The following is a 13,382-nucleotide window of genomic DNA, read 5'->3' on the forward strand; positions in this document are numbered from 1 at the left end:
ATTTGGGACAATATATTTATGTAACCTTTTTAGAAAAGTTTTATAAATAGGTCACAACAGGCCATGAACTATATTAGGGGCCCAATCTTATAGTATTCCCAGAGGCTCCTCAATAGATTAGTAAAGAAAACCACTCTACCCAATGGGACTCGGTGCTCAGAAGATCCCATTGAGTATCTCTGTGATCCTTATTTTCAGTTCTCAAACTGTGCATTTATATCTACAGAGATAACGAGTGATAACAGCTACCCATCATCCCTATTGTCTCTCTGCAAGTTTGTGTACATACTGTCAAGCCCTTACCTCTCTCTAAAAGTGCAAAGTTTCAAGAAGTTAAATGAATAGAAGACTGCTGGGGGGTGAAGTAGATCTGGGCAAAGAGGAGGAGTCTGGAGATGCATGCACGGAGGGAGGGGAAGTAAAAACAAAAGAGAATTTGAGCAGAATATTCCAGAAGTCTTGAGGGATAAGTTTCTGTGTATAGCCTCTTCATTGATTTGAGATCTAGTGAGGGAATGGTATGGTAGAAGGGAAAACCTACCGTGGCAGCAGGCTTGCCAGGTTGTAAAAGATGAGAAGAAATCTAGAAGAAAGAGAATAACACCCCAAGCTAATAAGGTATGGCTGAACTACTTATTTAATGTCCTCCTAATACAGCATGGTAAAAATATCCCCCAAATATCCATGATTAATCTAATGAACTGGAGATAGACTTCCCAGGGACTTCACAAACATCTGCTTCAATGAGTAAATAAAATAACCAAATCATAATTCAGTTTTCTGATGTAGCTGCAAAATTAACCTGAAAAAAATATCAAAATAAATCACTGCTTTAAAATGTATAGTGTGTACCTTCTAAAAATGAAACCTACATCTCTCTCTGGGTTGTGAATAAAATGAATTAAAGTTATATCAAACAACAAGACTACACTCTTTGTAGAAAACAATGATTAAATCGAGGCTTCCTGACCAGTGATTTAAATCATGATTGAAATGAGGTCATCTAAACCAACTCCCTGCTCAAAGCAGGACCATTCCCAACTATATCATCCCAGCAAGGCTCTGTCTTAAAAATGTCCAAGGATGAAGGTTGGACACATGCTGTTTTCACTCATCCCAGCACACAGGGGCTCAAAGACCAGGCTGTAGCAGCCCAATCCCAGAGTCCCTGTGCACTGGGACCAATAAAAACCATGTATTATCAGTCTGCCCAGCTGGGGATTTGACAATCAGGTGACTGTGGGCACCTAGCTTTCAACTTGCTGGTGCAGGAGCCCAGGATCAAGACCCTGGGCTACCCCTACACTGGAAAGTACGCTACAATTGGGATCTAATCCTCCATCCCAAAGTCATGCATTCTGCCATGCATGTGTGGCATGAAAGAGGCCTTACAGTGAACATCTGTCAAAAGCCTTACTTCCCACCTCAGCATCCTAACTATCAAGCAACATAGTATTCTGGAGTAGGTTGCTTTTTATCCTCTCCTGCTATTTCACTTTGCATAGGTTTTTTAAATATCCATTCGCAGACAAAAGCAGAGAGACTTTATCCTCAGGTTGTTATGGCACTCTCCTTAGACCTAGAAGACCCAAGTTCAAATCTGATTGATCTTCTTGAGTAAAAGCAGAGATTTAAACAGGGAACCCTACCCCTCAAGGGAGAAAATTTTTGTTCAAACCGAAACAAAAAAAATGTTTATTTCAGGCCAGTTCCTCCTGAGTTCTTTGTTTCCCATCCAGTAGCCAAGCAAGAAAAAAAAAGAATTATGTATACTGCTCCATTTTATACGCTAATCATCAGCTACTATTATTCTAGGGAACTAATAGAGCCCAACTCAAAAGGAAGAATGTTGCTTACTACATTACTACAAATGCTCCCCTGTAGCCCAAAATATTGACCTGGCCCAACTTAATTTGTGCAATGAAATAACAACAGCACCACAGACCAGGTTTGATTCTAGAACTACAAACAATTACAGTTGCATATTTTTGTTTCTCAGTGCTATTCCAGCAATGAAAAACAACACCACCGTACTCCACTAAAATAAAATACAAGTTTAGTTCATTATTAATCATCATTCCCTAGCAGTCAGAACCACCCTGAGTTAAATCTTTGTTGTAGTAAAAAAATAATACTTGGCACTTGTATCCTCCCTTACCTTTCCACTAAGCTGTAAACCTCACCCTCTGTATGAAGATAAATCTACTGGTTTCAACAAGAGGGTATAATATACGACAGAACAACCCTATAAAAACTATAATAGGCTCCAGTGTTCAACAAATGTCAATTTTTTTCTCCCCCACTAAAAGCAAGGAAAAAATGTAGTTATCTGTCCAACTTAAGGAAAAAAATTCTGTTAATTTACTGTCTGTGAAATGCTTTGACTGAAAAATCATTTCCAAAATACAAATGCAATACGTTGTACAGTTATTGGTCCTATACCTTGTTAGTAAGTAAGGTGAAAATGAAGCTGGATTGTCCTGTTCTGAGAACATCGGCATGGACCCTCCCATTATCCAGAGACGGAAATACAAAACAAGAAGCACCTACAGAGAAGAACAAAATTTACTGAGTAGTTTGCTTTTAATTTTAATAATATCATGCTGCATTTGAAAATCCAGAATCTTTAAGTGAAGGTGTTGAGAATTTGTACAGAATATCAAGCTGCTAAAAAAGACCGTCTCCCAGTATGCACTTAATGAATTCCATTACTTTGAGAATACTGCAACTTCAGATCTGTTTCTTCAGTTTAAACCTCATTTCATACAGATATACTGATACATAATACATACAGATAGGCTAGGTACAGACATTCAGAAAGCCCAAGGTGGGATCTATCTAAGTTACGCAGCTTTCTATAAACGTCATAGTTTAGATAGGTAGCAAACAGAATACACATTAGCCATTGGGGGGGAAACAAATCTTAGACTGGGTTCCACCATCTTTAAACCAGTCTGTGTGTGCCAAACTTCTGTTCTGTTACAGGTATAGATTGGTTTCCAATGACTTATACTGGTCAAAGTGTAATGTCTGTACCTGGCCATAAATACTGGTTTGATATATGCATAGGCAAACATCTTACAACTAGTTATTCACATGCTGTTTGTACAAATTTAGGACTACTGCTAGTCTGATTTACAGCTAGTTTCAAGGACAGCACTCATAAAAGAATACCTGACCCAGAGGTGTTGACAAGGTCATTATGCTCTACGATACACAAACCAGGCCATGCTACCTAATCTTCTGGATACAGCGTGCTGATCAACTGTTCTCTGAACTGGAGTTTTGTTACACTTCTTATTTTGCCCGTGAACTTACAAATTAGCATTGAAAAGTCAATATTTGCCAGCTACCCTGGTATACTGTACATTTCCCCTATGTTTAGAATAGGAAAGAGCTGAAATACTTACAAAGACACTGCTATTACAACATTTGCAAACTAAAAAAGGACTTGAGGAGGGAAAACATCATTTTTGTCTGCTGCTATCTGTTGCTATCTGAAATTTCCCCTGTCTTTCAAATGTAACTGTGAATCAAGACATGCAATGTTGATTCTTTTTTAGGGATACTACTGCTTGGAATAATACGTGGAATAATACGTGTTATAATTTATACCTAAAAACAACTTTTGAAAAAAAAGGGGTGGGGGGAAAAGAATACTTACATAGCTTATAACCAAACCAGCTCTCTTTAAAAAGGGTCGTGCAGTATACAGGAAATTCTGGTTGTGATTTGCAGTCAGGTAGCTGAAATGTAAGAGGACAAACATTTACTTAAGTACTTACTGGAAGGTTGCTCCATTTTTGCACTAAAAGGAAAAAAAGACTTGTTGGAACATTGTTGTAACAGCCTTACTGAAATTAATATATTTAATATTAAAACAAGTAAGCATTGCTATCATCTGTCATTTTCAAAGCATTTTCCAGTTAGAATGCCATTTTTCTTTAAATTGGGAAAAAAAAATCAAATAAAAAATCCCTTCAAACAAATGCAGTTTTTTCCTCCAACCAGGTCTTTTTATAACAATCAACTCCTCAATCCTCACAAAACCTATATACGGCTTAGTTGCTATGTCCTCTCCCTTGAAAGGAAACCAAGAAAAAGACTGAATGGTTTGCCTAAAGCAGAGAAACTGTACTAAACTACAACTCAAATGTAATGTTCCTTGCTTCTGTCTCTTTGCTTAAAACACTAGACAGGGAAACATGATGTAGCAAAGGTAAGCATCTTTAAAGCATCTCTTTTCTATAGATTTTATATGCTCCCCTTCCATTAAAAGGAATTTGGTTGTTATGATAATTATTGCAGGAGGCCCTACCAATTGGCACGTCAGCCATTCCAATGTAATGTTTTAACCTGTCCACTCCTAATCTGTGGAAGTGAAGCTAAACCATCGTAATTTACCCCTGAATTAAACATGCTCAGAAGAGAGTTTTTAATATCTAACAGAAAAAGGTATCCAAACTCACACTGGACTCCATAATTGCAAGGAGTGAAAAACACAAGTTTCTCTTTTGTCTAAAATGGTCCATTCAAGTCTCCCTGGTCCCCAAGGAAGTAAAATTAAAGGCAGCATATATTGGCTCAAACTTGATGTATCAGAATTATTCTAATATAGCAAAGATGAGTTTTCCAAGTTCTAATAATTATTTCAAAACAAGGTGGATAAAAAAAAATTAAAATAGATTTATTTAAATTGAGGGGTTTTGGTTTTATTTAAATCATAATTAATTTTTCCTTTTAAAAAACAAACCATCTTAAAATGCAATCTGAATTTAATACAGCATAGGCTACAGTATAAATTTAGTATAATCTGTTAAAATAATTTAAATAAAATAATATGTTGAGTCAATGAGCCTCTTCTAAAAACTCTAGAGTTAAAAGGTTGATTTTCTCTATATAAGAATGAGGGGGGCGGAAATTTAACTTTTGAGGTCAAGCTTTAAAAATACGGCACAATATTACATGTTTTAGGGGTTGACCATGCAAGGGATGCAGGGTCTATAACACTGGATTCAAGGATCAACAAAGTCATCCCTGGTGTTGAAACTTGGCCTCTGACTGCAGCACCACCATGTGTACTCCTTAATCGAGCATATCCACTAGTCCATCTGGATGGTATCAGATTCCTGTTTTCTTCTCTCTACCTGAGCCCTGATTAACTCAGCTTTCAAAATAATAAATATTTATGATTCTGCATCCATAATGAAGGCTTACTTTCTAGTTCATGGAAAACCAACCATCTGCTCAGTAACTACCAACCTCTTCTTTCTGAATGGTTCTGGGTATTTCAGTTAAATGGCCTTCTTTGAGTTCCCTTGCATATATACAGAGAGGTAAACATGTAACTTCTCAAGGCTAGAGATAGAAGTTACACACAACCAGGTTTAAGTGATCAGAAACTGGTTTAAACTTGTAACAGAACAGAAATTCAGTGCACATAAACCAGTTTCAAAATGGCCAAAACTGGCTGAAGATAAACCTGGCTGAATGTAGTATCAGACTCAACTGATTTAGGTCAAACTGGTTTATGAAACTTCTGTCCCAGACCCCTTCCTGGTTCCAATTAAATCAGAGTCCCCCAGCAACCCAGCATGCTTTGCAGCCCTGGACTGGACTGGACTGGACTGGACTGTGCTGTCTGCTCCAGCAGAACAGGGTTGGTCCCACCCCTCTACTCCCTAGCCTGAGCAGTGACAGCTGGCTGACAAGGGGGTGGGGGTGGGAAACCTGGCTGGCACAGCCCTGTATGCCTGGCAGGGGCAGAGCAACCCCTGCCAGACTTTTTCCCACTGGAGTAGAGATGGCGGGGTGGAGAGAGAGGAGAGGCTCAGGGGGAGGGAGGGAGGGAAATTAAACCTCGCCACCTCCCCTCTCCCACCCACATGGGACCACAGCGCACGTCTGCCCTGCCTGAGGTCCCTGCAGGCCAGGATGGGGGTTTAAATCCCTCCCCAATCATACTCAGCGGCCTGCCAGGGCCTGGCCACGTACCCCTGCCCTTACACAAACTCAGCTTCCCTCCAGCCTTGCAGCTACTGCCAAAGGGAAGGGAGGGCTTGCTCTAGCACCCTCTGGCTTCTAGCCTGAGCTACTGCAGGCACATGGCTGCATTTCCAGAGTCAAAAAATGAATGTCTATACACTTGCAAGTCGGTTCAATCTACACAGGTTAGACCAGCAGGCTCGGGTTTCATGAATGTCTATACTTAACCCAAGTGTTCCACCACATCTCTAAACTAAAATACTGCAGTACACAAGGCCAGAGGTTACAATAGCAACAGAAAAGACCAACATCAGGCTCAAGACAGTGTAGGAAAAGGAACAACATTCTGTGAAGCATAGACTAGGCTTGATTTCAGCACCCTGAAACTGGAGGAAAAAATGCTATGGCTGCAGGTTACAAGAAAAAGACCCTATTTGGGAATATTTTCAAGAAATTCTGTGCCATTGGGAAAAAGAGGAACACATGCCAAATGTAAACAGTGCAACAGAGGTGCAAGCCCTGGTAGTCCAAATGAAGCAACATTATGTAGAATGCTCCTCAGAAGGCAATGAACTTGAAGATGGTGATGCAGATAAGTCTGAGACATTGGGATCAATTGGTTGGTACACTTACTATTTTTGAACCATTTTTATGGATTGCCTGCCATGGATTGCAATGCTAGTAAATGATATATTTATGAAAATAATGAAAGTTATTTTGGGTGCATTACTGATGAATTTCAAAATGTTTGTGTACAAATTCGAATGGATGTGCTAGTTTGTGGGAGTGTTTGTCAATTATACATTTTTACATTACCTGTGCACTTCTGAAATGAGTTTTATTCCTCAGTGCAAGTAAATATATGAGCCTTAAAGAGATCCTGTGAGAAATTAAAGTTTAATATGAATCTATGTATTTTAAAATAAAAATGTAAATTTTTCACGCTGTTTTACATTGATAAGAAAAGGGTTTAAATAGAAGATAACTTTTTATGATTTATTGAATATTTTCCCTACGAACTAAGTTTGGAAAAAATATGTCATCTAAACACTGGTTTAAAAACATCTGCTATTAGAGGGATTGTTCATTTACAATCTCTCTCTCTCTCTCTCTCTTTTAATACACTGAATAACACTCAGGGATGCTTTAACCATTTTGTTTCAGGATCCACCTTAGACATAAGGAAGTACAAACATCCATCATCTGCAATGTCCACAACTCCAGAATCATCTACTGGTACCACCAGTAGTACTGCAACTAAACATACTTCAGATGGTAAATTACCTGTATCCAAAAAGAGACTTTTCTCATTATCATGTAAAACTATAGATTAGTTCATAATCAGGACCAGCAAAGTCCAGCAGGACAACACAGATGAAAAGGTGGCTCAGTTCATTCATGCAACAAATTATCCCTTTCAGTTTGTTCAGAACAAAGATTTCACTGACATGGTTCAGTCATTATTACCAGGTTACACTTCACCCAACAGAACAGATATTGCTGGAAGGCTTCTGGATACACCTTTCTTTAAAAAACAACAAAAAATATAGACAATGGGAAAGTTGATAAAAATCTATTATTTAAATCAGGCTTTTAGCTTGCTGTTCTATAAGGATTTCTGACTGTCACTATGACAGTAACTACACACAAATGCATGGCCCTACCGCTAATATTGTTGATACTGAAATACTGCTACTGAGAAAGAAAAATAAGGAAGTAATTACAGCAGAGGTGACCGTGAAGTTTGCCAAACCTGGAGGCCAGAGAAAATTGGTAACACTTCTTGGCTAGGCACAGAAATTCAAAAAGCTCGAGGTGGAACTGATCTAAGTTATGCAGTTTTCTATACGCAGCATAGTTTAGATCAGTAAATAACAGAACACACATTCACCTTTGTTTGTGGGGGGAGGGCAAATCTTAGACTGAGTTCTTCCATTTTTAAAGCAGTCTATGCGCGCTGAACTTCTGTTCTGATACAAGATTAGATCACTTTTGCGTGCCAAACTTCTGTTCCGTTACAGGTATAAACTGGTTTCTAATCATTTATACCAATAGAAGTGTAATGTCTGTACCCAGTCTTTCTGTTCCTAACTTCATGCTTTCAAGAAAGTATTACAATTAATAAGTAAAAATTAATAACAAAAGAACACAAACATTTGTAGGTTTCTCTCTTGCTATTTGTAATCAGCAAAATCAACTTGTACTGAGATACACAATATATACCATCTAAGAAGACTACAAAACAGGTAGTGATACCTAAATATAACTTAACACTCAATATGCTGGAAGAGTCACCTTTTCTGAGTATCTAATATAGTTAGTGTACTGAATCTTTATTTTTCTTCAAGTCCCACAACGCACAAAAACCTCTAATTACTTTATCCTTTAAGTCGCACCAAAAAATGAGGTCACAACATGTAAGAAACTTTTTTCCTTTCCGGCTCTTTGTTTAAAATTTCTGCAGCAGAAAGTTAGTGATCCTTGTCACCTCTGAAATAACAAGAAAAGATCACACTATTGAAAAAAGCAGTAGCAGCAGAGCCTACATGAAAGACTCTGCTGCTTAACTACAGCAGAAAACATGAGGATGCATCCTAGAAAATATATTCCCGTTAGACAATTTCTTATAAGTGCTGTGCCTTAAACATAATAAGTAAGCTATATAAAGTATAGAATGCTAAATAACCTTAGGCTCTTGATGTTGACTTATTTACAAATGTTGATGTAAGTGAAAAATCTACTTAAATGTCAAACCTGTCTTCAAGGAACAATTGCAGCAAGGTGCAAATTTCCCAGGACTCCTGATGATTTTAATCAGGCTGCAACTTCCCAGTGCAAGGAACCTCACTCACCATCCATGAAAGATTAGACTGGCACGAAAGGTTTCAGTTGGGTGTGTCTACACAAGATGCTTAACTTCACATTAGCATACTTTACTATAAAGTAAGCATGTGCATCTACATGTGCACATGCTTACTTCACAGTAAACCTCCCTAATCCCAAGTAAATTTGCTACTTGCAAATGCAAGTAGCAAATTTACTCAGCATTAGCAATGGCACCACAGCACTCATGTAGACACCTGACTGGAGCAAAATCTGTTCCTGATCAGCCATCCACCAGGGGGCAAGAGATAGCACCCTGCGCCTGGGAGCTGCCTGCTGCCAGGGCAGGATCTGCCACAGAAGCCCAGGTAGGGACTGTGTTCCCCTACCCTGGCATCAGGGAGCTGCAAGCCCCCTGTGCCTAGATTGTGATCAGGGAGCAGGGGCTGGGAGATCTTTATGTTCTAGTCCCTATTCTGCCATCACGATCCAGAAGCAAGTGACTGGGACACCCTTATCAACCAGCCTGAGCTCTGCAGTCACAGGGCCGCCTCTTAGAGACCCTTATATCCCAGTTTGAGGTTTGCAGTCATGGAACTCGGGCTGAGAGACCTTTATCTCCCAACCTGAGCTCTGCAATCACGGGGCTGCTACTAGGAGACCCTTATCTCCCAGCCCAAGCTCCGTGTTCACAGGGCTCGGGCTGGGAGACCCTTATCTAGCTAGCTGCTAGCTGTCCCACTGTTGGACTGGGCCAGGGTCTGGGACCTGCTCCTCCCCTGCAGCTCTTTCCAAGCCCCATACGGCTGATCAGGGAGACCAGTAGCAGGCAACCCCACAGGGCCAGGAGAGAGCCGTCTCCCTGCCAGCCCCTGGGCAACGGAACTTCCCTTGGTGGCAGCAGAGGCCCATTGAAGGGCTGCTGGGACCTGGGTGCAAATCTGCTACCTAATCCCCATATGTGTAGACACTTGGAGCATGTGTAAACATACCCAGGATGGCCCTAAATCAGAACAAACAGCTGCCTAGGACTTTAAAGGGACTTGGATCAGGGTCTGGTCCTCTCCTGCCTATTGAACTATTTCATGAAATCTGAACTTTTTAGGTATTTTTATTAATCAGCAAAAATGAAGGATTTCATTCTGTTTATATTATTAAAAGCAGAGCAGATAACATCACCACTTATTCAAAGTTGCTCAATACTTTCCAGTAGACGAATCCATTTTCACTTGCTTTGTCGTATCTGAGAACAAACTTAGAGAAAGATACTTCACTTTGCCTGTGTTAAACATTGCAGAAACTTTTCCTTTTTCCTGCACCCCTATGCTTTGAGCCAAGGGCTTGAAATATGTGGGTTGGTCTGTATGTTAGGGAAGCGTCTTCTCCTGAACGTGTGAAAACCCATCAAAACTCATGTGAGCTAGGTGGCATGGGGAAAGAGGCAGATCACACACCTTCAGCAGAGACTTCTTAGCATGTAACAGATGAAGTCTTCACATCTGGATTGGATATCCTCCAGTCTGAAATGAATTTTTCCATCTTTTACGAAATGTTTAAAAAGTCAAATTAAGCGGAGAAAGCACAGCTTCATTTTAGATGGTTAGTCTCCTGTGGCAGAATCTTTTGGTGGGGATTTTTTCAGTGCATAGTACAAAAGCATGGGGAGATCCAGGAGGAGTGGGGGAGTGTAATTGGACCACCCCTTGAGCCATGGGGTGCATATGTAATGAACTCTCTGGCTAAAGTTGTCATGTTGGTGTGGCTCCAGCCGGAAGTCACACTGACGTGCAGGTGTGCTTGGAGAACACATCGGACATGGGCCATTTAGCTGAAGGGAGGTGCAAGTGAACCCCCAAAAACCCCTGAATCCACCCTTGTACAAAAGGATCAAGTTCTTTAGGCACAACAAAACAGCAATAACTACAAACACCACATATTCTCTCTCAGCAATGGTCTGAAAGTGAATATTCAGAAATGGAAGCACAATATGAAATGACTAGCAAGGCCACAGTCATCTGTGACCATCATGGAGCTGGGTTTCCCATTTCTCACGGAAAAAAAAAAATGGAGAAAACCATGGATTGCCCCCTTTACCAGAGAAAAAATGCAGATTTCCCATTGTAACAGGGGGCTCAGGCAGAACCCCTGTTATGAGGGAAATCCTAGGCAGGAGTGAATAGGGAAGTGGGGACCCAGCAAGGAGGAGATTGACACACCAGGAGAAGATGAGGGTGATAATGGCCAGTGCCATACATAAAAGGTGGGGCTAGGGATCAAACAGTTGCCCTTGGGGCACTGGAGAGGAGAGCAGCTACCGCGGATCCAATAAAGCACAGAAGATTGTACAAACGGGAGCGCGCGAGGCAGACCCCAGACTGGCGAGACGAGGGGATACTTACTGAAGGGACGGTGGTCAGTGGCCAGCCGGCAGGATTCCAGGGAGGTGAGGAACACAATCCCCTGGATGACAATCCCCAGGGATGCCCGGCATGGGACCAAAGCAACGTGGAGACAGCCGCAGTCGGGGAAGGAGTGGCCAAGGGGCTCCCCTCTGAAAGCAGGGACCAGCAAGCCGACTGACAAGATCCTGAGGGGGACTGAGGGGCATGATCCTAGAGAACAGGTCCCAAGGGACAACCAGCTCACAGCTAGAGCAGTGGAGAGACCCCCGTGACTGGCACGAGAGCAGCAGAGAAGCTGTGATCAACTAAGTGGTGATCCAACCGTTCCCCGTGTTAATGAGGCAATTAGCATGGGCTTCCACAATGTAACCAGTTCAATAAAATAGGCACTTGGTGGAAATCTGGGTGGTCTGGTGCTTCCCACCCCTCCCCTCAGGAATTAACATCATATCTTTTTCCATCTCCTCAGCTGTGGCAGGCGAGTCCTGAGGTAAAGAGGGGGTGGATAGCAGATGCCCTCCTACACTCATTTTACCAGACAAACCCTCAGATTTTGCAGTTTTGCAAAGAGCTCTTTGCAGGCTGGAAGAGAGCAGGAGGAAGGCAGACAGGCAGGGGACACCATATGCATATATATGCACATAGCCACCAGGCAGCCTGGAGAGCAGCTCCCACAAGTAAATGGGGTGGGAGAAGATTGAGGCCTCCATAGGGAGGAAGAGAGGGAGTTGGGCAGGGTGAGGCTGCTGCCCAGCCAGGCGGTGCATGGGGCTTGGGGCCACAATGCGTGGTCACAGGGCCCCAGTGGCGAGTGGGATGGAGCCACGGGAGGCTCATCCAAGAGGCAGGTGCGCTGGGACTGTGCACTCTCAGGTGGGTAAGGGGAAGCTGTACCCCCCAGATCTGCGTGCAAGGTGGGGACAGAGCAAGCTACCTGCTGCGGGCTCAGACCCCCGCCCTGCTGTCCTCCCCCAGGGCTTCCTCAGCCCAGCAGGTGCGAGCTGGTGCTGCAGGAAACAGCAAGGCCACACAGGGATCTTGTTGCTGCTGTAATCTTTGCACTGCCCTGGCAACATGTCCCCTGCTCATGCAACAGCAGTGAGGGGCACAACCCCATGCCACCACCCCAGTGCTGCCACACACATAGGGAACATCTCACTAGGGCAGTGTGGAGCTTGCAGCAGTACAGAGATTCCTGCATGGCCCCACTGTTCTCTGCAGTACTGGCTTGCACCTGCTGAGCTGTAGAGGCCCCTGGGGAGGACAATAGGAGCCCAAGCCCAAAGTGGGTAGAGCTGTGGGGTGTGAGTTCCCTCTGCCCCCCTAGGAGTGCATGCAGTGGTGGGGAGCTTCCCCCCCACACCTGATCCCACAGTGGGCAGGCAGCAAGGGAGGAGTCCAGCTCCACACTCTGTTCTGCTGCAGTAGCTGCTGAGACAACAGGGGGCTGTGGACCCGGGTCTCTGGCCCTGTAGCTCTGGCAGCTGGTGGTCCCTCCAGCAGGGCTGAGAGGGCAAGGGGCTGTGGGTGGGCAGTGAGGTGCACCAGCAGGGCTGGGGGTCTGTGAGGGGAGTGAGAAGCATGAGCAGGGCCAAGAGGGCTGGGGAGGGGGTGGGGAATGTGGGACCTTTTGTTTTAACAATGGATTTTGAGGTTATCATCAGAGAATTTGTGATTTTTTTTATTATTATTATTTTTTATCAGGCAAAACCAGGATCCCTGGTGACCACTGGGGTGGGGTCCCCTTTTGGTGACCTGTGCTCCAAGCATATGGCATAAAATGGGATCTTCATAGCACAGAACACTACTCCTTTTATATTTATACTACTTTGGTATATTTCAGATGTTTTTAAGATGATCAGAAGAAAATGGATATAAATGCAAACTGCCCAATCTGCTCTGTACTGGAAGGCCCAAATCCTCCTATTTAGTATTAGTGGTTTAAGTCTTTTCTTTCTTTTCCTTTCAAATCCTCCCACATACTCTTGAAGCTTATTGACTTTGACATTTTGGCCTGTATTGTGTATAATTAAAATGCACTCAACTGCCACACCCTTATCCTGTCTAATGTAATAACACACATTAATAGGTCATCAACATACTGATTCACCACAAAACTGGAGCAAATGATGAGTGCCCCACAAAGTCATGAGGACTGCAGACCACAAAGGC

The 13,382-nt window shown here is 42.6% G+C and overlaps 1 protein-coding gene across 2 annotated transcripts in view; it reads right to left on the reverse strand.

The window, feature by feature from the left end:
* Nucleotides 1-13,382, reverse strand: part of TMTC1 (transmembrane and tetratricopeptide repeat containing 1) — a 239,641-nt gene that overhangs the window by 141,609 nt on the left and 84,650 nt on the right. For both annotated transcript variants that reach the window (XM_019544610.1, XM_019544611.1), the window contains exons 6-7: nt 3,665-3,746; nt 2,443-2,546 (exon numbers count right to left, since the gene is read on the reverse strand). In XM_019544610.1, the coding sequence (XP_019400155.1) occupies nt 2,443-2,546; nt 3,665-3,746 (186 nt within the window). The remainder of the gene's footprint in view (nt 1-2,442; nt 2,547-3,664; nt 3,747-13,382) is intronic.

This window comes from Crocodylus porosus, unplaced genomic scaffold (genome assembly GCF_001723895.1).
Source record: "Crocodylus porosus isolate Cpor-Errol unplaced genomic scaffold, CroPor_comp1, whole genome shotgun sequence".
NCBI lineage: Eukaryota > Metazoa > Chordata > Crocodylia > Crocodylidae > Crocodylus > Crocodylus porosus.